The sequence below is a fragment of the Populus alba genome, chromosome 3 (genome assembly GCF_005239225.2).
Source record: "Populus alba chromosome 3, ASM523922v2, whole genome shotgun sequence".
NCBI lineage: Eukaryota > Viridiplantae > Streptophyta > Magnoliopsida > Malpighiales > Salicaceae > Populus > Populus alba.
In genome coordinates, this window is record NC_133286.1 from 12957282 (window position 1) to 12983047 (window position 25766).

Here is a 25766-nt window from a genome sequence, read left to right on the forward strand (position 1 = left end):
TGCATTTATCTATAACTTTTATAAAGACCATCTGCTCATATTATAATGTTATCACCGACGTTTTATCTAGCCACTTAATCAATAGTTAACCATCATATCAATAGATCTAATTTTTAACCTATAAAAATAAAATATTTTTCATATATTTAGATATCTTGGTTTTTAGATCAAGATCCATACTCTTGCTTCTTTTTTTTTGTATTTTTGTAATATTCAAGTTTTATTTTTGTTATATTCTCATTAATATCTTATTTATGCTTAACATTTTTTTTATACTTAATTAATTTATATCATAACTATGATCTTATCTTGTTTATTTGTGTAATTTTTTTTAATTATGTTTGGTTAAATTTTATTTTTGTTAAGATAAAAATATTACACTAGTGGTATAAGAATAAAGTATAATATAAACTCAACATGAATTCTAATGTTTAAATTCAAGTTTGTTATTAACACTTGTTATAATTATTATCTTAATAAATCTTAAAACCCTCCTTGTTAAATGGCGAGTCTTGATTAAATGTATCGCGATGTGATAGAACATACATGTAGAGTGTGGAAAAAATATAGAATTTTGCAAACATATTCACTTGTTTGTACAAAACATAAATTAAAATTGTAGTGACATCAAGGACACTATTTTATTTTATTTTATATTTTTTTTAATTACATTGGAAGGAAGTTGTATGAAAATATAACATTTATAGAATTTGATTGTCATTCCATTTATATTCTCGGTAATTTTTTAACCAATATTATTCCACGTTAAAAAAACTATGGATATCAAAAACCTTCTCAAATGAATTATGTTAGTGATGAGATTGTAACTAATTTAATGAGACAATAAAAATAGAATCTTCATATCACATTGTTGTATTTATGACGTGTTAGTAATCTAATATGTAATAATATAATTCAAAACTATATGTTTTTTTTAATTATTTTATTATCAATATTATTTTTAAAATCAGTTTCAACCAAACATCTTTAAACTATTGTTTATTCTAGAACAATTTCAATCAAAATTTTAATAAAAATAATATTTTATAAAACCAACCATAAAAGTTAATTATTCTAAACTGGTTTTTTTAAACCAGAGCAACCAAAACTAGCGCAATTTCCAGCCATGCTATCAATAACAAGATGAGCCTAGATTCTGGCCTAAGGAAAAAAGGACCCCGAAGACTCTCTGTCTTGATATGTTGACTGCAATCAATGGAGCGGAAAAGAAAACTTTTTTGGTTTTGTGAAAGGTGTCCTTTAACGTGGATGGATGTGATGACGTAACTATCATCATCATGGTGGCCGGACCAACCACACCTCTCTACTCTGTACTCTATAACTTAATAACTAGGAGTACTTGTCCCTCTTCACAGATTTACTTTTGTCGTCCTTGTACACTCACCGCCGTGCCCTTTTCAGTCCCAATCTCTCTGGCTCCCCCCTCTGCCAAAACTAAAGAAAAGAAACCAGCTGCATCATTAATTCCCACCCTCTTCACCCTCCCTTGTGCTGCTGCTGCTTCTTCTTCTTCTTTGTTTTGTATGTGAAATATTACAAGGCCAATGGGTTGCTTTTATTCTCGAACCATCCACCTTCCCTCCCCCGACGACCTTTCTAAGCTTCACTCAGGTTTCTCTCTCTCTCTCTCTCTCTCTCTCTCTGGGTTGTTTTCTTTTCTTTCTTCCCGTTTCTGTTTGGTATCTCCAGCATTGTCATTAATGTGTTTTTTTTTATATATATATAATTTGTTTTTTCTATTAATTAGCTAGTGTTGCTTGCATTTGCTGATTTTTTTCTTCTTCTATCTTTCTAGTGCATACTTTTAAATTGTTGATGGGATTTGGTTGTTGTTTCTTTTTTCTCTGAAGAAAATGGGGATGAGGGTGGTCAAGTCCAGCAAGTGCCAGCATTCAAAGAGTATAGTTTGAGCGAGCTAAGAAAGGCCACAAATGGGTTTTGCACAGATTTTATCGTCTCTGAGAGTGGTGAGAAAGCGCCTAATGTTGTTTATAAGGGTATTCTTGACAACAATCATTTGGTGGCTGTTAAAAGGTTCTCTAAACTGGCATGGCCTGATGCTCAACAGTTTGTGGTGAGTCTCCATTTTCTGTGTGTTGTTGACAAAACGAGAAGAAAGAAAATCAAGTAGCAATGGTAATTTGGAATACGGAATATGAATGTGGGTTTAGCTTGTGTCTTTTTTTCTTTTAATTTGAAAATTAAGAGACTAGTCGGATTTAGATTATGTAATGAAGTAGTTGTTTGGACTAATAAAGAAGTGGAGTAGAAATTCAAATGGGTTATTGACGAGTAAGGGTTTTTTCTTTTTCTTTTTTTTTTCTTTTGGAGATGGATGCTCCAGCTGGAGTGTCAAAGGCCCTACATTTTCTTAGAAACCAAACACACTAGTTGTTTTCCAATTCGGTTGAAAATTCTCTTATAGTCTTTTGTTTTTCTTAACATATCCAAAATGCTGTTTATGGTTCCTGGCTAATTCATAATCGAGTATGATTGCGATGGAAATTCCTTGGCTGGTCAGGTGGAAGCGGCAGGGGTGGGGAAGTTGAGGCACAGGAGACTGGTAAATCTGATTGGTTGCTGTAATGAAGGTGATGAAAGATTGCTGGTAGCGCAGTACATGCCCAATGATACCCTTTCCAAGCACCTCTTCCACTGTACTATTCAATGCCCTTTATTTAAGTTTCGTTCTAAGAAATGCTTCACGGTTTCTTCTTGCTAAATCATGGTTGTTTTGAGCCTAATGAGAAGGTTCGTTAGTGTTTGATTTAAGAGTATGATCATCTAATAAACTGCCTCATTACTGATTTGTGCGATCATTTTTGAATTTTCTCAATAGGCTCTCCAGTGCCAATGGAGGATAAAACATTTTGGCTGTTATATGTGATTTGTGCTTGTATGCCTAAGCTATTGTTTTGAGATTGTTCCTTGTCCAGAATTTTCAAGATTTACTACTCAAAAGAATCAGAAGTTTTAAGATGCCATGAAATGCCCAAATTCCATTACTTTGTACATGATTGGCTGTTCTGTTACCTAAGGGCAAGATTCTGATACTGTATTTGAGAGTGGCAGGCATCCATTACCTACCTACTTTTGTTTTCTTGTTAAGTTCTGTTTTAGACTATGAACATCAGCTTGTATCTGCAAATAAGTGGTTTTATTGGGAGATATTGTATCTGTTTGAGAATGCCTTAAGTAATATTGGGAGATATTGTAGTTGCTGCTAATCTATCTGTTGATGTATGCTCACGTTTTATGTATTTGTATTTGATTTTTGTTTTCATTTCTCATCTTAATGGGTGCTTTCTTTTTTCATGTTAATGGCTTTTTGTAATTGTTTTTATTTATTTACAGGGGACAAGCAGCCACTGGCATGGGAAATGCGTGTTAGAGTTGCCCATTACATTGCACAAGCACTTGACTATTGTAATACAGAGAACCGGAAGATCTATCACGATTTGAATGCATACAGAATTCTTTTTGATGAGGTATATATGCAACTCATTACTATGAGTATGGTAACATCATACAATGTGGAATTAATGTGTCTTGTCCCCTGATCTCTTGATACGACCACTTGTATGTACTGTTTCTTAGATGCTGTTTTCAGAAAATTGGCCCACTCTCTTAATCTTTGTTTGGTTAGATCTAATTTGTGGCTCCTTTCAGGATGGTGACCCATGTTTGTCGAGTTTTGGCCTTATGAAAAATAGTAGAGATGGAAAAAGCTACAGTACAAATTTGGCTTACACTCCACCTGAGTTCTTGCGGACAGGTATATGTGTATTTTACAATATAACCATTTTTTATATTTCAATGAAATGTAATGAGAAGAATTTGCCTAATTTACTAATATCATTGCATGTTCAGGAATTTCTACGTTGTTTATACTTTATCTTGTACACTCAAAGCATTATTTTACAGCAGCTAATTATAAGATAAACAGCATGTGCCTAACCTATTCAAATTTTTGTACTCTAGGTTTTATTTAAAGGCAATTGGTATGTGTATAGAGTTGGATGATGATTTGAAGAATTTATCACAAGATTTCAAATAAATACAATGTATTTTTCTGGCTTTTCACTGTATTATATATACTATTAATTTCATCATTCGAGAATTTTATATAAGTAAGATATGTAGAATTTTATATAAGTACGGTTATGTACTATTCATTTTTTGGTAACTCAAGTTTTTTAGTCAGTTCAGTGTGCAATGGAACATATCAGAAGAGACTGTGTAGATCATATTCATGACTCTGACTAGCTTGTGAGATGGCATATAAATTCAATATTGAGTCTTAATCCATCGCTCAGATTCAAATATCCCTGGCCTCTGATCATAGGGCAGAAAATTATCATTTGAGAAATGGCTGCAAGAGGCCATGCCAATTTGTGAGAAAATTACTCATGAAAAAATTTCAATTATTGTATATTTGAAATAATGGAGTAATGGAAATTAACCAGATTTTCATTTCAAAAATAAGTTTCTTGTGTGAGCGAAGGTACATGTGCATATACAGCATCTTCTTCGTGGTATTGCACTACGCAATTAATACATAATACTGACATAACATATCTGGCTACAATGGCAAATATGCTTAATTTTATAGAGATTTTTTAGAACCCACATGCCCTAAACTTGATTGGCGTTGTACTCTGCAGGCAGAGTCATTCCAGAGAGCGTGATCTACAGTTATGGAACTGTTCTATTGGATCTTTTGAGTGGAAAGCACATTCCTCCTAGCCGTGTATGTTGCCTCTCATTGAATAAAAACTTAAGAATGTTGTGATTTACTATACCTTTTTTTTCCTGTAATCCATTTGAAATTAGTAAATTAGAGCTGCATATCTAAGGTTGCATGATCACAGGAGTGGAGGTGCCACTGCATGTGCTATAGACTTGCTTATGTATGCAGATTGCTGTACATTCCATGTGGTTCCGGTGTTGCTTGTATACTTCTGTGTGTTTCCTTGCATTTCGTCTCTTTCTATTGATTTTATGGTGCAACTGATAAGCAGATCATCGAGACTATAAGAACATGGTAAATGGTTCCATTCACACTGTGTTCTCATGTACTTCACTTGGTTAATTTTATATTGTTTAATTAATTTTCTGTTTTTCTTTTCTAGCCAAGTTCTGAAAACTGGAGGATCTCTGAGTTTTTGGTTGTTACGATATGTTCTTTATTATTATTATTATTATTATTATTATTATTATTATAAATCTAATTGATATTTGTTGACCATTGGGTGAAAAAAATCTCAACATGCATCATGTTCGACAAAATCATATTCCATTCCATTTCCATCATATAAACCTTGCTGAATGGATGGTAACATCTGCAGGCCCTAGACATAATACGGGGAAAAAATGTTCTGATGTTGATGGATTCATCGTTGGAGGGGCAGTATGCCAGCGATGATGCTACTAATTTGGTGGAACTTGCTTCAAAATGTCTTCAATCTGAGGCTAGGGATCGGCCTGATCCCAAGTTTCTCCTTGCAGCAGTTGCACCACTTCAAAAACAGAAAGAGGTGAAAAAACTGTAATCTTAATTAAAGCTGCAAAAATTCGATGCTTTTATTGTTTTTCAGCTTCTGTTGAGTAATATTCAGCACTGTGTTTTTCTTGTCTACATCTTCTGACAGTTTCATGTGCTGTTTAGGTTGCATCTTACATTCTCATGGGCTTGTCTAAAGATACAGTTACTCTGCCAACCATTCTTTCTCCGATTGGGAAGGCTTGTGCCAGGATGGATCTTACTGCTGTACATGATATTTTGCTTAAAACTGGTTACAAAGATGAAGAGGGCGCAGAAAATGAGGTATGTTGAACTCTATGTTCTCTGGACTTTAATTGCCTGGCTCTGTTAACTAGAAAACATGGTTGTCATCAAATCAGAAGATACGGCGAACAATGAAAGTGTTAATCCCAAATGATGGGACTATAGATTTAGCTTACAAGACAGATCATGTAATGCTAAAATCAAAATTTGAAGTACCAGAACTTTTTCATTTCTTGTTGATGCCTAACCTTGGCAGCATTAGAAACACTTGGGGCAAGCCATGTTGGTATTGGATACTTTACCACAACAGTTCCATATGTTAAATGTCATTGAATAATGTTAAATTTAAAACCATGTTTGTGAAATTGTGTGGATGGTCTGTGTGGATAAAGTAGCAATGGACATGTTAACACCATAATTGCTTTTATATCATAATTAGAAAAACAAAATTGTTAAGAAGGAGAGCTAGCTGGAGAAGGATGGCGATGAGAAAAAGTAAGCATACCAGCAGAACATAGTGAGGAAGTGCTAATCTTTATTATTAATTTATTGGCATGTCCTTACTCTGTTCTTTAAAGAGCTTCTGACTTTTGTTTTCTTTTTTTGGGTAAGAGAAAAATGCATTAATATAGGAAACAATTGCAAAAGTTTGATGGGAGAATCAAGTCTCCCACCAAAAAAGGATGAAAATGGAATGTCAAAACAATTGCATTAATATCTAAGGAAACTCCCCTAAAACCACCTGAATCATGACACCATAAAGTAGGAAGGAAAACCATTTTTTTTTCCCACAACAATTGCCTTAAAGTGTATTGGTTTTTAAAAGTTTATGCATTCCTCTACAACCAGGTATGCCATAGAGCAGCACAAATGACAGAAAACCATGACGAGTGACAATCTTTTGTCCTCCCAAAACCCACAAAATATACCTAAGAATCTCCGCCATAAACTAACAATCTACAGCATGTATCCTTCCCATGTGAGCAATGTAACAACAATTGACAATCAGACAAATCATTTTGCTGACACAGCACAAATATTGGGAGATATGTTGGTCCATTATGATATCTTGATCCTGTTCTTGCAATGTTCTGAAAAAGTTGACCTTTTGTTCGTAGCTTTCATTTCAAGAATGGACACAGCAAGTGCAAGATATATTGAACACCAAGAAGTTTGGGGATATTGCATTCAGGGACAGTGATTTCAAGAAAGCAATTGAATATTATTCAAAGGTAGGCGTATTTCTCCCCATGTGTCATAGTTATATTTGTTGTCCCAAAGCAAGAAATTCTGGAATCCATTGATTAATGTTTTGTTGGCTCTGCATGGGCTATATTGGAGATGGTGAATCCTTCATTAATAAGCAGACAAATGGACTATTATGTCTATGTGCATATACAGAGAAAAACCAGTGTTAAGATTGTTTGGCACAATTTGCAAAGTAACTGATTATTAGCATTTCACAACTTGAACACTGTAATTGGTAGATGATGTTTGTGGTGTTCAAAGTTACTAGGAAAAAATCCGTATAATAATTTTCATTCCATTGCTTTCTGCATGTCGAAAATTCTGTCATTGCAATTATTTTGTCTCATATGTGAATGGTTTAATATGATATTTTAGTAAAGCTGATGATCTAATGGTTACGAAGTTATTCTTTCCTCAAATAATTGAAATTCTTCTTGCATGTAATACTGTCTCATATGTGAATGGTTTAATATGATATTTTAGCAAAGCTGATGATCTAATGGTTACAAAGTTATTCTTTCCTCAAATAATTGAAATTCTTCTTGCATGTAATACTGATATAGTGCTCCTGTTCAGTGGTGAACTAATAATAACCCACCAGGGCACCAAAATATTAGGTGGTGCAGTGTTTTTTTCTTTTTAAGACTGTTCGTGAATTATTACAAATAAAATTATCTTGCTCAGATTAAAACAGCCAAACCTATAGTTAAGGTGCCGCCGATAAAGCAGTCTTGTAGTCTGCAGATTGTCTGTCCCCGGTTGATTGTCTAACATATCCTTTCCATGAAACAGTTGGTGAATCTGATGTCAATTCCTTCTGCAACTGTCTTTGCAAGGAGAGCCTTCTCCTGCTTGATGAATGGCCAAGCAGAGCTCGCACTCAGGGATGCCATGCAGGCTCAAGTGTGCATACCAGAGTGGCCAACTGCATTCTACTTGCAGGCTCTTGCACTCTCAAAGCTTGGAATGGAAACTGATGCTAAAGACATGCTTAATGATGGAGCAGTCCTCGAAGTGAAGTGGCAGAGTAGATACAAATTTTAGACCTCATGGTTGAAGGTCCCAAGTCTCTGCGATATCTGGTCTGTGCTACTGCTATGTAAACAATAACTAGAATAGACAACAAGTAAACACTTAGGAGAAATGTACTGTGGTATTTGTGTCCTTGAATTCTATCGAATTCTGTGTTTTAGCACGCAGTTACTGGTTTTGCACAACACAAACCCATAACATAATGCTTAAACTGTACTGATTTGATTTATAAAGCATAAGAAGTTGTCAATGGATTTTGTTGGTTGAGTAAAGGGTCATTATGCTTAGAATTTATCCAGTTTTCTTCCCTGCTGGTTCATAGCCGATAGACTAAGCCGACACATCAAGCTATTTACATGGAGCTTTTCAGGAAGGAAAAAATGAACAGAAGAAAAGGAAACAAGCAAACAGTATCAAAAACTTAAAACCTGAGCGTTTCCTATCAGATGTCGAAACTCAATTTCTCAACCCGCCAACACACACCCGAACAAACACTCAATCCTTAATTGAATGCTCATGATGCAGATGGGAGTTTATGAGGCAACCACACACAAGATAAGTAAGTAAAAGATCCCACAAAGCATAACTTGCCAGTGCTTTGGTTTCAATGCTACGAGTACAAGTCCCTACTTATATATTCCATATCGTAATGCATCCATCTCCGGTGCCTCCTCCCGAGGGCAGTCCATTGAATTGATAGGGACACCAAGCAAATTAATAATAAGTAAAAGAAAAGGTGAAGTAGATTAATAGTGCCACGGCTTCCTGATGTTAGAGATTGACCATTCCAAGCAATGGATGCTATCCTGCTCTGATGGCCTCCCAGGCTTCCAACCCGTGAGTCGTAAAAATAATGGTTTTCCCCTAAGAAATTCCAATTCCAGAACAGTTTTCAAATCTAAAGAAAACACAGAAAACTTGCACATTCGGAAGCCTCAGGATCCCAAATTCTCAAATCTGCTAGTAATTTGTTTCACACGACATGTGAGGTAGTGACGTGGATAAGAAGAAATAAACAGAAGAAGAAGAAGAAGGGCGGGAGAAGCTGTTAGTGGAGAAAATGACCTGAGAGAAAAAAAAAAAAAAAAAGTCAAAATAGATCATGATTACTGTGAATAAAATTACCAAAATATAGTCACTTCATTACTTTTTCGGATCCCTTCACTATAAAAGAGATGTTTTATATATATATATATATATATATATATATATGCGTGTATTGTAGTGAATGGCAACGCGGTTAAAATATTATTTATTTAAATTTTTTATTTTTTATTTTAAATTATTTTTTTAATGTTTTTAAATTATTTTGATATATTAATATTAAAAATAATTTTTAAATTTAAAATATAATTTTTATTAGAATTTAAAATAGTAACAAGAGTCATCAACAATTTACTGAGATGTGATAAAATGGACACTCCTCCATCGCTGCTTATACAGTTACGCTAAGGTGAAGAGGCATAGTACAAATGCCTTTTATTTCTATACTGTAGGCATTCCAACGGGAGAGGCAAAATGGCCTTTTGCTTTGTCAAGAGCCATTTCTACATTTAACTGTAGAAATGGCCAAAATAACCAACGGCTATCAACAGTTTTTTTTTTTTTTTTTAACATATAAAATTTTATCTATAAATACATGAAGAAAAAACTTGTAGTTTTAAATTTTTGTATTGTGCCTCACCCTTCTCTCAAATTTTAAAAAACAAGAATCGATTATTCTCCGGTTAATTATTAACATCGGTTGTGTTAATTAGCTGAAATTAAAAGGTATACTTGTTTAAAAGCTTTTTCTATTTTCGTTTTAATATCTCTTGATTTTTTAGAATTTTTTTTGTTAATTTAATATTTGTGATGAGTTTTATTTCTTTATTATTTTATGTTTTTAATATGGATTAAGTAAGACAATTTTTATTTATGTTGTTATCTTTGATAAAATCGAGAGAAATTAATAATGGTAGTTGATATTGATAAAAAGATAGAGCTGCATATTTAAAATTTATTTTTGATTGTCTGTTTTAATTTGAGGTCAATTATATTTTTTCTTCTTGAAAATATAATTAAACCAGTATATCGATTCTCTTTTAGTTTTAAAAAATGGTCAAATTGTTATGTTAGAACAAGTAGAAGGCAATGCTTATTATTAATTCGCATGTATGAAAACTACAAAATTGCTAAACATTAAATGTGAGCTTCTTGTTATGAAATTGATATCAATTCGTAATACTTTTATAAGTTTGAATTTGATTTTTAAAAAATTAAATTTTTAACAATAACATATAAAACTTAAAATTAAAAATATTCATATAAATAAATTTTAAATTATATTTTTTAACTTTTATATTACTTCATTAATTTTATATTACTTTTATAAATTACTCATATTAATTATATAATTAATAACATCATAATTATATTATATATAAAATATCTAAATTAGTTACATAATTATATAAAAATAAATTTAACATGAAATATATTAAAATATAAATGACTTTTCTAAATAGCTTTTTACCATTGAAATGCACATAATACAAAAAGCTATATTTATACTATTCAAAAAGCTATTTTCTTTATTTGGCTCTTCAAAATGGCATTTCCCATTGGAGATGCTCTAATACGCTTTACCCCAAAATCTTATTACCATATATATATAATATTCGGTGGAGAGGGTGGTTTTGTAATATTGTTGATAATAGAGAGTTTAAAAAGATTTGCAATCACAGGGCCGCTGTCCAGACGGAGACACATGAGTCGTTAGATCTATAACACCGAAAAAAAGGGGTGAGTTGATATTTCTATTTTTTACCTTTTTTTTCTCAAATTAGTTTGTTTATCTATTGATCTTGGTGGTCGCGATTCTCCGTAACTTCTGTTTGTTTCTCGAGAAATAAGGAATAATAAAAAAAAAAAGAGAAATCAATTTCTTCGACACTCGATCGAGAAAGAAATATAATATTTCTTCACGGTTTCAATTTCAATGAATTGAGAATCGAACTTTGACTTGTCTTCCGCAAATAGAAATTTAGGTTTTTTGAAATTGAAAAGGACTCTTTAGAATTTATGGTTGATTTGGTATCTATTGGTTCCAGGGGAAATATAATATATTTTTAATTGATTGTAATTGGAATAAATTCATATTAGACTGGATTCAGTTTGATAACCTTCTTTGAATTGAATGTAAATGTATTTTGCGAGAAGATTGTTCAAATTGTGTTTACAAAACAACAAAAAACAATATTGAGGAATTGAAAAGGGTGGGAAGAAGATGTATATAGTGGTGGGGATGAGGTGGTGTTGTGAAAACAAGAGGCAAAGAAATTAGGATAGTTTGATGCGCTCCATTTGCAGGATTTTGACTCAAATCTTATTTGTTTTTGTACTGTACATCTTCCCTGCCTTGCTCCTATCCATGTAGCTCTAATTTTGAGTTTTTCTGCTGACTCCTGTCAGACTAGAGGAACAATAATTACCCTTTAATTGTAAATGTAAGGTGCAATGCATGTGAAGTTTGATTTAAATTTAGAAAGAAAAGAAAAAAAGAGTTGATTCCTTTTCTTTGTTCTCTCTCTGAGTTTCTTTTCCTTTTGGTTCAATATTTTTGTCCTGTGCTCAAATCTTCAGATTGAACTCTTGCAGAAAAAAGTAGAGACATTTTATGGATAACAAAGCAGCAGCTTGTGAGGAGGTTTCTCAAGAACTGGCCCGTGAGTCACTTATTGGTATATCTTATTGCATACCAGGTAAGGTTCCAAATTCAGAAATTGTGCCTCAGGCGGTCAACGTTGAGGAAAAGCTTCCGGTAATGAATGGCGATGGAGCTGAAAAGTATAGATCCGAACTGATTTCTATTTCTTATAGCCAGTCTCCTGATACTGCAACATCACCAGAGGCATGAAAAAACCATCAGGGTTAGCAAGAACCAAACTTGCTTTGAAACGTTTTTGTAGCATATTTCCCATTTCCTTTTCTATCAGAAGTTGCGTCGTGAAAGGTTAGCTTGTCGTAACTGTTGTGTTGTGGGTTTACAACCAATCACGGGTTGGCTGTCCGCTTCTGTTGATGTCAATATGAGCAAGAATATGCAGGAGTTCTACGTGCAAATTAAAGTACTTGATACGGTGAATAAGTGTTTCTATAAAAAACTAGATGGATTTCAGAAACATTTTGCTGTTGTCACTTGCTTTTTGTGGTTTATATTGCACAGCCGCGGAAGTGTTTTATGTGAAAAATAAATGTACTTTGGTAACGGTGCGTTGTTGTCACTTGCTTCTCGTGGTTTACATTGCACAGCCGCTTCTTGACTTTCCTAGGAGTTGTATGAGCCTGCATGTATATTCCTGGAATTTTCTTCTTACTTTAGTAGTTTAGTTCTGCAAATCCTTTTCTTAACATGGATTTGATTAATAACTTAGCAGAAATATTCACTCCATTCCTGCTCGCTATTTTGATGACAGTTGTTTTCTTGAGCTTTTTCTCTCATTCTTGGGCAATTACCTGGCAGATTTACTATAAGCTGGCCAGTAAGTAAACAAATTTCACGAGGCTGTCTCTTGCAGAGCAGAGTTGTAGGAAGGGACAGAGTGTATCATTAACTACGTATTGTTTGTTTGCCGCTTATATGCTTTCAGGTGCTCCTTGAATCATTGCAGTTTTTCTGCGTGAATTACACTGTCAAGCTGTTAGATATAGATGCTACCCGAGGGTCAGGCCCAGCCGCCCAGCATCCATGCAGGAAGGCCACGTTTCTTTTAGCAACTATGTGGTAATTTTAATTGCCAATAAAAAGTTCTAACGCGGCGACATCCCCTACTTCTGCCAAATTTCTTTTTTCTACACTTTATCTTTTTGTTTCTCAAGGTGGGCTTTCATTTTTACTTCAGTGGTTCTGATAATAGAATTGTCGCATCACATTTTATAAATGCGTATTGAATAGCTATTGGAACTTTACTATATTCCTTTTTTCCATGGTATCCTTTCGGGTTAGGAAGGTGGAATTCAGGATACGGTGCCTGGTTAGAGAAATCTCCAGTACCGTGTAGGATTTCCACTAGCTTTTATCCGTTATGTGTGATTTTGATAGTTGATTGTTGGCCTTGGTGAAGAATTTAGGTTTGATTCGCTGAGATCATATTGGGCCCCTCTAGCTTTTTACATCTTCCAGGGAAAGAACCCCAAAAAATACAGCTATTGAATCTCATTTCAACTGTGATCAATATCTATTATGTTTTCCAGGTCACTTTGGTAGCTCAATACAAAAATCACCTTGCACTCGTGATTCTGATGTGCTCTATGTAGTTAAGTAGGGTACAAAGTTCAGCCTAACCTGTCCAGAAGTGTTCAGCTCTTCTTCTCGTTTCTTCTGACTGATCCTGCTGTTGGAATTTTAGGCTTTATCCTTGATGAACCAGCCTGGTAACTAATGAATAAGGTTTCCTTCTCTCCTTAAAATCCTTGATGAACCAGTCTGATGTTGCTGTGCTCATTCCAGGCACAGAAGAAGTTGTTAAGGATTCTACAAGCTGTTCTAGATGGAAGGAGGACGAGAAAGAATGGTAATCTATCAGTCAGAGAGACGCTAAGATACGATTGATATGCTAATAGAAATTGAAGATGAAAAGGGTAAATTTTTTTATGAGTAGATCATAGAGCAAATCCTTATGTGCTTAATTGTTGACCATGAGTCTTCTACCCATGCCAACAATGTGGGCTATTGTCCTCCTAGATGAACATCCAGAATATTCGAATCATGCTAAGGTGAGTGAAAACCTCAGTGGTTCTTGAATATATATAGTTACCTAAGCTAAACTTGCACAGTCGATGCACTTCCTGAAAACCCTTACAATTTGGAGATATGTAAAGTGATTTTCAGTTTCCAATTAACATTTGGTATGCTGTTGAATTACTTGTTCAATTTTTGTTAGTAGAAATTCCTGCTTGCAAATGACCAGAGGCTTTTTGTGCATCCAACTTTGTTGTACAAAACTAGGACCCATATCTCATAGGCCTCACCCTTAATTCGTGGCAGAACAGGAGGAGATGTAAAGAAGAAGATTTATCCGGACCCGAATAAATTAAATCCTTCGAGATGGAATGCAAGAGAGGACACATTTCTTGCTTGTTAGATGAATGTGTTCTCATTTTTAATTCAGTCGTATATGTTGTGTGCTAAAGCATGCAGCACATGGATTCTGTGTAGGAACATAGACCGAAATCTGGCTCTGATATTCCATTTGGAATAGGAAGTAGAATGTGCCCAGGAGGTGATCTAGACAACCTTGAAATTTCTATCTTCCTTCATTGTTTACTCCTTAACTACATGTGAGTTCTTTTGCTGTTTCATTGTTCTTTTGCCAGAATTCCTCTCATTTCTAGCTGGTTTTCTGCAAAACCATGCTGGTGGACTCGTGGTCGTCTTTCGGCAATCAATAAGAAGTGATTGTATGGTTTCTGATGACGCTTGTAAAAACTTCACTTGGACCTCGGCTCTCTTCGCAGATGATATTAGGCTAGAGACATGGATGTTACTTGTAAAATAACACTATAATAGTTAAACCAATATAGTATTTGAAGAGTGTTTTTTTATAAGAAAAATGTAAAGAGAGTAATTACAAATATACAATTGCTGCCAATGAGAAGATTTCTCCCCTTCATCTTTGTTTTACCTTATTTATATAGTTTATTTTTGGAAAAAATACCAGGAATAGCCCATCATACATATGCTTTACATTGTAATAGTTAAATGGTGTTAGTGAAGCATGGATGAAAGTGTAGTCTGTAAAGCATGATGTCTTCCTTGATATATATAGGTTATTGATATGAATAATAATAAACTAGAGAGACGGAGGAAAAGGAAAGGGAGGGAAGGGAAGGAAAAGGCTGAGTCATTCATATAAAACCAAGCTGGAATTAAGCTTTGTTTGATTAAGTTTGATCGGGTCAAATCAAATCTAAAATTGAGCTAGGTTTGACCGTGGTCAAATTGAGCCTAATATGGGCTTGATAGGGTTTTTTTTAATTAGGTCAGACCTAAACTATGTTGGGCTAGGTTTGACCAAGCTTGAAAGGAGTTAAATCAAATATGATATAGGCTCGACTAGGTTTGGTTTGACCAAGTTAAATTGAACTCTATATTAAGCTAGGTTTGACCATAATCAAAATGAGCTCAAAAAAAATCAAATTGAGCCCAAAATAAGTTTGATTTTATCAGGTGAAACCGAACTTGATGTTGGGTTAGGTTTGATATTGATCAAATTGAGCTTGAAAGGAGTCAAACTAAACTTAATATAACTAGGGTCAAACTAAGCCTAAAAGAAGTTAAACCGAGCCCTTAGCTTAGCTCAAACCCGTGCTACATCTTTTCTTTTTCTTTTTTTAACCCATATCATCAGTTTCCATGATGAAGCGCACAATTTCATGAAATCAAAATACAGCGCTCTACACCCTAAAATAAAATGATCTCCTTTTCTTTTCCGTAGCTACAATGGGCATTTTGATGTGCAGGCTAGGACGATCTAATCCAACATGCAGGTTGAGATTATCTACCTCGTGCAAGGCCCATAAACAAATGCCTTGCAAAAAATGAAAAAAAAAAAATTGTTTGGAAAAGAAAAGTCAATTTTGATATCAATGCAGCTGGCGGCTTCAGTCATGATAAATTACAAAGCTAGTTAAGCCGTCTCGCAATGTTCTGTGTTTTACTAAAAACCCATTCTGCCATTCAAGACATTTCAAATCTGGGATAGGATCCTGGCAGAGTAGGCACTGTGGTTCACCATTTACCTTGGCTCGACTACTTTTATGGCGCACCAAGTCCTAACCGACGACGTACAATGAGAGTTTCCTGTCCTACTCTATTTGATAAGACTGAGCAATGTTTCTTTAAATTTGTGATTTATATATATATATCTTCTTCTTCTTCTTCTTCTTCTGATGCTTTTCATTGAGCCAATGCTGCAACTAATTCAAATACATGGTTTCTTCTGTAATATCTCAATGCTGCACTTGAAATACTGGAAACCATGTAGTGCATTATTGGTTATGAAAATATGCGATTCTGCTGCTGCTTTGTTCCTGGGAGCTGAAAATTAATATTCTGCTGTCTTGACTGGTTTGGTAAGGAGGGTGTTTATCTGGGTAGAGTTTTCCAAAATCCAGAGCTCTGTAGAAGAGTTCCAAGGAAAAATATTGACTCAAGGAGTAGTGATGCAATTCAATGCTGGATAGATGCAACTTGCAGTGCTTCATTGAACCTTAGCTCATATTGGCTGGGATGTTTCTGTTATATGGCATTGTCTTTTTTGTTTAATAGGATATCAGGTAGAAGAATGAAGAATACTTCCACCAATTCTTTTCTCTGATTCTAATATTTGATATTACATAAAAAATATGTGAGCATGACCAAGCATTAATTATCCTCATGCAGATCTATATCAGAAAATTCGTGGAATAGAATATAACGCAATCAACAAAGAAGCAGAGGAAGTGAGGGAAGAAACGGTTCCCGATTAGAAGAAACATGCAGAATTACAACATAAAAAACAAGAAAATACTGGACAAAGTCCGAAAATATTTTTCGTGATAATTGACAAGAATTCAGAGGACATGAAACCTTTTTACGTTCTTAGAAGAGGTTAGTTCAAGACAATAACATTTGCAAAGAGTACTAAAATCCTAATGAGATTCTTCTTCCTCGCAGAATTTTGTGTATTCCTTTGGACCAAGGAGGGACTGTAATTCTGACGGGTTGCTTGGCTTCACCTTGATCATCCATCCCTCTTCATATGGACTTTTATTTATCTTCATAACACAAACTGTCAAAGTCAGACGTGCGTATATAGAAAATGTATCTCTCAGCAATTAGAAATGGACTCGTTGTAAAGCTGAAACAATATGGCTGATTTGATTTTATACTTACCAGTCCAGGAGTTTCACTAAGCTTTGTATTAACCTCAACAATCTCGCCGGAGATTGGAGAATTGATATCACTAGTTGCTTTCACGCTTTCCACTGCTCCAAAGCTCTTCCCTTGGCTGACAGAACCTTCCGGTTCTGGCAAGTCTACGAACACCACTTCTCCCAGATGATCCTGTAAAATGTACCCGGTATTTCCTGTTGTGATATTCCATTGACTTCCCAAACTATGTAACGAATATGTATATCAAATCACATTCAATTGTGATTTTCCTGAAGAACAACCAAGTAGCTAATGCCCCTTGGTCTTGCCCTTGAATGGTCTGGTGCTGTGCAATCCTAGACTATCAGCTAGGGTTCAAGCTTTGGTGACAGCAGGAACAGAGCAAACAGGAGCAAAATAAAGTAGACAAGCAGAAAGCAAAGTAACAAGAAATACTAAACTCAGGTGAAGGCAAGAAATACAAAACTATGAGTGAGGAGGGGAGATAAAGAAAAGATGACCTGAGCATGATCTGTAATGCCAATAGTGGCCACCGGACCTTCATGCTTCACCCACTCATGTGAAGATGCATACTTCAACCCATCTACAACTGCACAGTCCAACAGTGTTCTAACGTTACCCCCCTACACTACACAAAAAAGCCTGCAAAACAGCTTTTAAGAGGACAAATTGCAAGAAATAATTAAAAGGAGAGTACCAGTAGAGAAGCATCTTGAGAGGGAGTAGGAAGGAGAGAGGTGAGCAGTGGAGGAGGCAACAGAGATTCTCAGTGCATTGGCCGTTGAAGAAGCCCACAACCTCAGTGCCATGTTATCTCTTCTTTGTTTGCTTTGGATATGCGTGCTTTGGCTGGCAAATAAGAGGCTGTGTCTATATATTTGTCGGAGGTTTTATCCTGGATGAATGGTGGGCAGCAAGAGCCTCATCCTCACACCTCTTGTCATCCTTATCATTTGTTTTTGTGATTTAATCAAGTCTTTAGCCCCACCCTCAAGTGATTTGATTAACTGAGTTCAGAGAAAAGTTTTGGGTAATGTGTGGCCATGGCATGGTTCAAATCCCACATAATAATTTATGTGAGGGAGATAGTCTCGGTGAGGAAAAAATAAATAAAATTAGCCTGAGATCTTCTAGGCTTCTCAATTTTATTGGATATTGTGTCTTCTTTTTTTATCATATTCATACTTTGATATTCAATTTTTCAATATTCTCTCTTCTTCAGATCTTCTAACAATTTATTTATTTAAAATTTATTTTTTTTATTAAACTATTCTAGTTTCAGTCACAGTTATGATAAGTAACTAGTAAACTTTGAGAGTTAACCTGGTTGATTTGGATTATTATTTTAATTATTTTAATTTTATTTTATTTTTTAATATTGGATTAATTATAAATTAGATTTTATAATTTATTTTTTATGAGATTATTTTAGTTTAATGACTGGATCATGAGTTTAATTTGTTATACCGAGTTGACTTTGATTATTTTTTTAATTGAACTTTTTTAATTTAATATTGAATTAATTAAGAATTAAAATTCATAATATATTTTAATTTATTTTCTATAAAATTATTTTAATTTTATAACTCAAATTTTAAATTTGATAAGTTACTTCAACTTAATATAGAGTAATCAGACATATTATGTAAAATCAACCCAAGTTCTTTTTCTATAAGAAAACATTTTAGGTTTCTTATACGGTCAAGAAAAATGTAATAAAACAGTAGAACACTAAAAAATATATAGCTTACCTTTTATCCTGTACTAGCCTTGGTACCCGCGCTATGCCGCGGGTCATTTTTTTGTATAAAAATATAAAAAAAAACAACAAAAATTTAAAAATCTTGGGTTTTTTTTGCAAGGCCATACCCAAGAATCATGGGTTTGGCTGCAACGCCTGACCTAAAAGTAATATTTATAATATTAATAATAAAATTAAACTTACATAACCCAAGTTTAAGTGAGCCTAATTGCAACACCGGACTCAAGAATTTTGGATGTGGGTCTGGCTATAAGGTCGTGTTATAAAAGTGTGATAATTAAATAAACTAATTTAAAAAAAAACAAAGAAAAAAAATCAACAGAAAGGAAAAAACTAACGAAGAAAAAGAAAAAAAAATGAATTAATTGGTTAACCTTTTAAACCAGGTTATCCCGTAAAACCTGAGATTCGCGTAATGAAAGTTTGATAACTAAATAGAAAAAAAATGACGGGTTTACCCAGAATTAATTGGGTTAACCCATCAAACCAAGTTAACCTGTCAAGCTCAGGATACGTATCATGAAAGTATGAAAGTCTGATAATTAAATAGAAAGAAAATTAACTTTAACAAACTAAACTAAATGAAAAAATAACTCGTCAAATCAGGCCAACCCATCAAACTCGAGATCCGTATCATGAAAATCTGATAACCAAATAAAAAAATTTAACATTAACAAACTAAATCAAACAAAAAAATTCATTAAAAAAAATTAAATTCTATTTAGTTATCAAACTTTCATGACGTAAATCCCAGGTTTTACGGGATAACCTGGTTTAAACGGTTAACCCAATTAATTTAATTTCTTTTTCTTTTTCTTCATTAGTTTTTCTCTTTCAGTTGATTTTTTTCTTTGTTTTTTTTAATTAATCTATTTAATTATCACACTTTTATGACACGACCTTATAGCCAGACCCACATCCAATATTCCTGGGTCCAGTGTTACAGTGTCTTGAGTTTGGCTGCAACACCTGACCTAAAAATAATATTTATAATATTAATAATAACATCAAACTTGCATGACCCAAGTTTAAGTGAGGGTGGACTGCAATACCAGATCCAATAGTCTCGGATGTAGGTCTGGCTGCAAGGTCATGTCATATAAGTGTGATAATTAAATAGATTGATTAAAAAAAAAAACTAACAGAAAAAAAAAACTAATGAAGAAAAAGAAAAAAAATAAATTAACCCGTCAAATCTGGAATTCGCATCATGAAAGTTTGATAACTAAATAAATGAAAAAATTAACGGGTTTACCTAAAGTTAATTGGGTCAACCCATCAAACCAAGTTAACCCGTCAAGCCAGGATACATGTTATGAAAGTCTGATAATTAAATAGAAAAAATTTAATACCAACAAACTAAATCAAACAAAAAAATTCATTTAAAAAATAAAAAAAAATTAAAAACGAAAAAAAATAAGACAGTTAAATAATATAATATAATAATAATATATTAATAATGAGTAAAGTGAGGCGTGAAAAAAAAAAAAACTTTACTGATGCTTAGGAATAATATAATATAATATAATATTATAATAATAATATATTAATAATGAGTACAGTGAGGCTTAAAAGAAAAAAAAAAAAAACTTTAATTCACTGATGCACAGGAGCCGTGGGAAAGCTACAGTGTTTTCCCATGCCTTTTAGAGTTCTTTAATAATTTTTCTTTTACTCTCTCTTATTTTTTTAATTCTACCTTGTCACTTCTTATTCGAGAAAGCAGACAGTAGAAAAAACCAGTTTTATGTATACATGAAAAAAACAAACATGAATCGAATTGAGGGTCAAAATTAATTCCAAATCAAAACCAAATTGAGATCGATCGATCCGATCAGAGTTTGATGGGAGAGATTAATGAAGAAGACGAAGCAAAGAGCAATCACAGCAACATCGACGATAATGGTAATATGGCTGAAATCACCGTCAAAACTATTGGCCCTTCTCCTCCATCTCGCCTCCTCCTTCCTTCTCCCATCAAAGTGTGTCTCTTTATCTCTTCCTCGCTCTCTTTATGTACATATTTGTATCTTTTGGGTTTTCTTAGAGTTTGTTGTTTTATCCAATTTTGTCTGTTAAATAAAATTTTGATTCTTTATGCTGCTAAATTGGCTTAACCATGGATTACAGAAAGGCCCACTTAATATTTTGCATTTAATTCTTAATTTAAGCATTCCTTGCTTCATATTGTTGTGGTAAATCTCGAAAACCCATTTACTAAGATAGGGTTTCTTTGTCAAATTCTTAATTATAAGTGCATAAATTAGAGCAGCATTGTGGTCCATGGTTTTTTTTTTTTTTTCCCTCTCGTTCAATGTTATGGGTTGCCTTCTGAGGATTTATTATTGCACTGCAGTATGAAGTTTGAAAATATTGAATGTCCCTTGAAGTAGAAAAATGTGAGGTTTAGTTTTGATTCATGTAATTCTGTTTCTCATCAAAATGGCCTGCTTGCTTAAAGATCATATGCATAGTAACAAAAGGAAAATATCTAAATTTGAAAAGGATAATAAGATGCTTGTCATTGTGAATTCTTATAATTTGCTTGCATTGTTGTAATAGGTCCGTGATTTGAGGAAGTTGGTTGCTGAAAATAGGCACCTACCAATTGAGAATTTAAGGCTTATCTTGCGCGGGAATGTATTGCATGATAGCAGAGATGAGGATGATATACGGCTTAATAATGGAGGTACATGTCTTTTCTTTAGTATTAGTATTACCATTCATATGTTGCTTGTTCCTGTTATTGTTGTTGTCCTGTGATAAGATTATGCAGTATATTTTTCTGCTTTGGGGAAATCTCCGGGTCCGATGGAATTTGCTATAATCTCTGATGTATTTTTAAACAGGATAATGAAGTTTTTAAATTCATAATATTATCCGATTATATTGACGTTAAATATCTTTCTTATGTTACTAATGATACTCGAAACTAAAAGTGGTTCAAGCAATATCAAAATTAGATAAAATGTAGAAACATTGTCCGATTTCAATCTTTAACCAATTGAAAGAGAGTCTCCTTTAAAGGGCACCAAGATTTTCTATAACATAGATAATAGGGTTCTCTTGCCATTGTATGATTATAAGGTACTAACTAAAACCCTAACTATGTATTAAAGTGCAAATGTTTTTTGTTTGCAAAGGTTTTGAAAACTGATAGCCTAGTTTAAAATAATGTGGCTGTTGATTTTGATGGGAAAAAAATTGTTCTATATAACAGCTAACTTATTTGCTGACAGAAATTAAAGTAATTGAAAGCTATTGTTACCAGATTCAAGATGCTATCAATTGTATATTTTAGGTTATTACTTTTTGCTTCAGCCTAATGTATCAACATAACAAAAATGCTAACTGCAACATAATTATGTGGGCCCATGCTACTATTTAGTCTTACTGATAATGTTCAGCTCAGCTTCTGCAAAGTTCTCTAATTAAGCTCCATGTTCTTCTTCTAAGATATAGGCCTTTTCTGTTTACTTTCTAGATTCCCTGATTGTCGCTGTCAAACCAAAGCCGCCAGCAAAACATCTCCGAGATGGATTTGATGATGATGATGATGATCTGGTATTATGAATAATTAATTCTACTGAACTGAGTTTTGGCAGTTCTTAGAAATACTAATTTTGCATTAGTTAAATTGTTTTTCTTAATTTTCAACTCTCCAGAAGTTTCAGCTGCCACAATCAGCAAGTCGGTGGAAGAGGAGGCTTTATTTCTTTCTGCATGATAAGTTGAAGCTCCCTGGTGAGCATCTAGTAGAAGTACCTTTTGATGTAAAAAAACAACATTCTTCTGATAAAACTCTATTTTATTTCATTTATAGATATCCTTTTGATGGGACTTTTCTCTCTCAGTCTGAAGGCATGGGCTGTTTTTATTTTATGGTTCATTTTGGCACCTGTTGCCCACAGATGGGATCTGGGACCAATATATGTAAGTTGCTTCTCTTTGTGAGTTCTTTTTTTGCAAATGTGTGGTACCTGCTTTATTTTTCAGTAGCAAGTTTGATCTTTCTAAGAAAATGGAGAGGATTTGAACTGGATCTTCTCTGACCTCTTGCTAGCCATTTTGCCTTCTTTTTGCTTGACCTGAGTCAAATGAGAATGAATCCTGCTCAATGTAACCCATTAAAACCTCACATCAAAGTCACCTAAACAATCATTCTGATAATCTGCCGTAAGATTTAATGAATAGAATGTTCCAATGATATATTTTTCCCTTCCCCTTGCTGACTTGGTGGGCTGCAATAAATTCAATAAGTTGGCTTGGAAGCTCATTTATGATTTATCGCTGCAATAAAAAGAAAAAAAAATGTTGGAGTAGATTATATAGGTAGCATTGACTTTACCTGCAAATTGTTTTTGCCAGGCAGACATCACTATAGAATAAATATTTTTCCTTTAAAACCTCAACTTTTAGTAAAGTTTCCAAACCTAATAAAAGCCTATGCAGCAAATTCCCATTGCAAATGTGGACTGGTGATGGCATGCCAGTGTTTCTTGAAAAAACAAATTTGCAGAATTTGGACCATATCTATGCTACCACAATTAAATGTTTGCATGGTTGAACTGATTACTTGATAACCCTGTGAAATGCTATCCATAACATGACCATAACAAGCCTGAATTTTTCTGACTCATCTTTAACATATAGAAGGAGCAAAGCAATTGTCATGCCCTGAGGACCATAGGATGTTATAGAAAGCAGATGGATAACTTTGGTGTGCTGTAGAATCTTCTATATAACCTGCATTTTTATTCTGACAAATTACCTATATTCATTTCTCATTAGTATTTCATGCATCCTCATTTCTTGCTGCTACTTAACTTTCAGATAATTGGCACTGGCTTTGTTATCATCCTTCTGAATCTTGGGCGGAGGCAAGCTGGTGATCTCAGGTATAGAGTATAGACTAATAGGAATAGCTAGCTTGGGAATTTTTGTTGTTCTTTCCCTAGCATGTCTGTCCATGCATGCATGTGTGTGCCTACAACAGCTTAAGTACATGAAATGAGTTCCTTTTTCATCATGATTGTCATTGAAATTAAGATGTATAGATTATTATTATCCATGCTTTGCAGATTGATATGCATAGAGCCATTTATAGCTCATTGTGTTGGTTGTCTCTTTTAAGTAATTTTCTGATTCAATTGGTTCTCTATTTCTTTGGTAATTTTCCACGGTGATCTATAATGATGTTCTGACTTCAGGTCTAGTTACTTCTTTCTTGCTTGCAACCTGTGTCCTTGTCCAATTCCCTATGTTGTTTTCCAGTGTCCGCTGACTCTGCTGCTTGTCCATCCATGCTTCTATTTCTTGCATCTTTTTAACAATGCAATTCACCCATGTGTGTTTCCGGTCTCATTTATTGGTTTTTGATATTGCAGCGCGTATTCTATCTTCAATGAAGACTTCAGGGAGCTTCCTGGGACCCTTAACGCAGATCGCCTGGATAGAGACATTCGGGCTGGCCAGTTTTGAACCTTAGACGGGTACATCAGTGCTGTTTTCAGGCCATGCATGCTGCAACAATGTATGCTCACAACTTTTTGATGTATGTGTATACCCATCTGCACAGAGAGTCGCTTGACTTGTACTAACAAATTTCCACCCACATTTTTCCTTGTTAGTCTCACTATGTTTCTCACCGTAAGATTTTAAACTGCTTTTTTTTTCACCTACTCGTAGAAACTGATGAAAACATCATCTGTCTCATTAAAGCAAATATACCTGTGTGAGATGAATGTGAATGGAACACGCCCAGAATTGGAGGGTTAAATAGAAAATGAAAAGCAATGTAGTTCTGGAATTATTGCGCCTTAATTGTGAAGAATTCGGGGGTTTTTGTTGCTAGCTTGTTCTGTTGGGCTTAGAAAAGCTGAATTTTTTTTATTTACTTTTTTGGTATTTTTGATATATGATAAGCGTATCCTTTTTATTTTAGTATGGTTTAAATACTTTCTTGCTATAAAATTTTCCATTCTCAAAACCCTTTTTTATTTAATTTTGTGACTATTAAAATAAATAATCAGAAAGAAAGAATTTAAATGATTTAAATTATGGAGTAAATAATGTATATATCCAATAGAAATTATTTTTCTTATTTGGCATGGTCATGACTTTTTTTTATTTATCACTAGCATGATTTTTCCAATACAAACTTAAACCAATTAAAATAGAAGTTTGAAAGAATTCAAATGATTTAAATTTAAGAGAAAAGAAAATGTAATTCTTTTGACAAATTTTCCACCTCATGGCCAAGCAAAGCTGAAATTCTCAAAGTTTCTCTTCGCTTGGTGATGGTGATTGAAGTGCAAGAAACTCGGCAATAAGAAAAAATGATGTGAGGCATTATTATTATTATTATTATTATTATTATTATTATAAATATACATTACTGCCATCAAAACTTCTTTGAGCACTTTGTCTCCATTCTCTCCAATTTTCTCCCCGCAGCTTGGCCTCAGCAACAACTTGTTCTCTATCCAAATCTCTGTTTAACATCTTAGCAGTTTTTTTTTTAAGTGAGTCGTCTCTTTCGGACCCATCCAAGTCCCATCTGCATTCAGATCCTCCTTCCTTGATTATGATGATGCAAGGAGGGAAGGGGATGGGCTGGAATTCTTTTAATACAAATACAAATTGAGATTGGAATTTTTGTGTAGATTACAAAAATCTCATATCGAAACTAAATTAGTGTTTTGATTCGTGGTGTGTGTTATTTTATATTTGATTTGTGGATTGTGCTACATGTAGGGGTGGAGAAAAAATTTAAGAAGTGGATTATTGCAAGATTTATGAGATTTTTTGGTCTATTGCTTAAAAACAATAATTTGATTTTGGTTTTGGTTTAGAATCTTTGTTCATCAAGAGAAAAGAATGGAATTATATATGAACATAGAGAGCTTCGTGAGAGAAATTTTATATTTTTTGCATGTATTATAATACGGGTAATTTGATCATTTGATATTAAAAATTTATGTTGATAAATGATGTAA

General features: G+C 33.8%; 3 protein-coding genes and 1 long non-coding RNA gene across 8 annotated transcripts; 3 read left to right on the forward strand and 1 right to left on the reverse strand.

Moving 5' to 3' along the window:
- Positions 1-1204: 1204 nt before the first annotated feature.
- Positions 1205-8343, forward strand: LOC118051760 (serine/threonine-protein kinase BSK2). The gene is made up of 10 exons (XM_035062483.2): positions 1205-1632; positions 1872-2095; positions 2543-2678; positions 3376-3509; positions 3691-3796; positions 4686-4771; positions 5370-5558; positions 5690-5848; positions 6928-7041; positions 7850-8343. The coding sequence occupies exons 1-10, from the start codon at positions 1566-1568 to the stop codon at positions 8099-8101; spliced, it is 1467 nt and encodes a 488-aa protein (XP_034918374.1). The 5' UTR covers positions 1205-1565; the 3' UTR covers positions 8102-8343.
- A 3643-nt stretch (positions 8344-11986) lies between these two features.
- On the forward strand, positions 11987-15117 carry LOC118051759 (uncharacterized). 3 transcript variants are annotated; one of them, XR_012169341.1, is made up of 4 exons: positions 11987-12612; positions 12721-13504; positions 13581-13711; positions 14118-15117. It is a non-coding gene; the product is annotated as an uncharacterized lncRNA (long non-coding RNA). The 3 variants fall into 3 exon arrangements; XR_004688086.2 differs by having other exon boundaries at positions 14123-15117; XR_004688085.2 differs by having other exon boundaries at positions 13581-14352; positions 14447-15115.
- Positions 15118-16574: 1457 nt separating this feature from the next.
- On the reverse strand, positions 16575-17892 carry LOC118051758 (glycine cleavage system H protein 3, mitochondrial). Its single transcript, XM_035062482.2, has 4 exons — positions 17704-17892; positions 17507-17595; positions 17007-17177; positions 16575-16888 (listed from the first exon to the last, which is right to left on the reverse strand). The coding sequence occupies exons 1-4, from the start codon at positions 17813-17815 to the stop codon at positions 16763-16765; spliced, it is 498 nt and encodes a 165-aa protein (XP_034918373.1). The 5' UTR covers positions 17816-17892; the 3' UTR covers positions 16575-16762.
- A 2557-nt stretch (positions 17893-20449) lies between these two features.
- Positions 20450-24577, forward strand: LOC118051757 (uncharacterized). 3 transcript variants are annotated; one of them, XM_073407925.1, is made up of 7 exons: positions 20450-20750; positions 21331-21457; positions 22253-22332; positions 22434-22541; positions 22623-22701; positions 23602-23666; positions 24156-24577. In XM_073407925.1, the coding sequence occupies exons 1-6, from the start codon at positions 20613-20615 to the stop codon at positions 23658-23660; spliced, it is 591 nt and encodes a 196-aa protein (XP_073264026.1). In that variant the 5' UTR covers positions 20450-20612; the 3' UTR covers positions 23661-23666; positions 24156-24577. The 3 variants fall into 3 exon arrangements, with proteins under 3 accessions (XP_073264026.1, XP_034918370.1, XP_034918372.1); XM_035062479.2 differs by having other exon boundaries at positions 20454-20750; positions 22434-22512; positions 22592-22701; XM_035062481.2 differs by having other exon boundaries at positions 20463-20673; positions 22434-22512; positions 22592-22701.
- The last annotated feature ends 1189 nt before the right edge of the window (positions 24578-25766 follow it).

Bases quoted from the DNA above. Each gene is read 5' to 3' on its own strand.
- LOC118051760 (XM_035062483.2), top strand. From the start codon at position 1,566: ATGGGTTGCTTTTATTCTCGAACCATCCACCTTCCCTCCCCCGACGAC. The intron at 2,096-2,542 runs GTGAGTCTCCAT...TTGGCTGGTCAG, and splicing joins CTGATGCTCAACAGTTTGTG to GTGGAAGCGGCAGGGGTGGG. The intron at 3,797-4,685 runs GTATATGTGTAT...TGTACTCTGCAG, and splicing joins ACCTGAGTTCTTGCGGACAG to GCAGAGTCATTCCAGAGAGC.
- LOC118051758 (XM_035062482.2), bottom strand. From the start codon at position 17,815: ATGGCACTGAGGTTGTGGGCTTCTTCAACGGCCAATGCACTGAGAATC. The intron at 17,596-17,703 runs GTACTCTCCTTT...TGGACTGTGCAG, and splicing joins CTCAAGATGCTTCTCTACTG to TTGTAGATGGGTTGAAGTAT. The intron at 17,178-17,506 runs GTCATCTTTTCT...TACATTTTACAG, and splicing joins GCATTACAGATCATGCTCAG to GATCATCTGGGAGAAGTGGT.
- LOC118051757 (XM_035062479.2), top strand. From the start codon at position 20,613: ATGGGAGAGATTAATGAAGAAGACGAAGCAAAGAGCAATCACAGCAAC. The intron at 22,333-22,433 runs GTATTATGAATA...TCAACTCTCCAG, and splicing joins ATGATGATGATGATGATCTG to AAGTTTCAGCTGCCACAATC. The intron at 22,513-22,591 runs GTGAGCATCTAG...TTTCATTTATAG, and splicing joins TGATAAGTTGAAGCTCCCTG to ATATCCTTTTGATGGGACTT.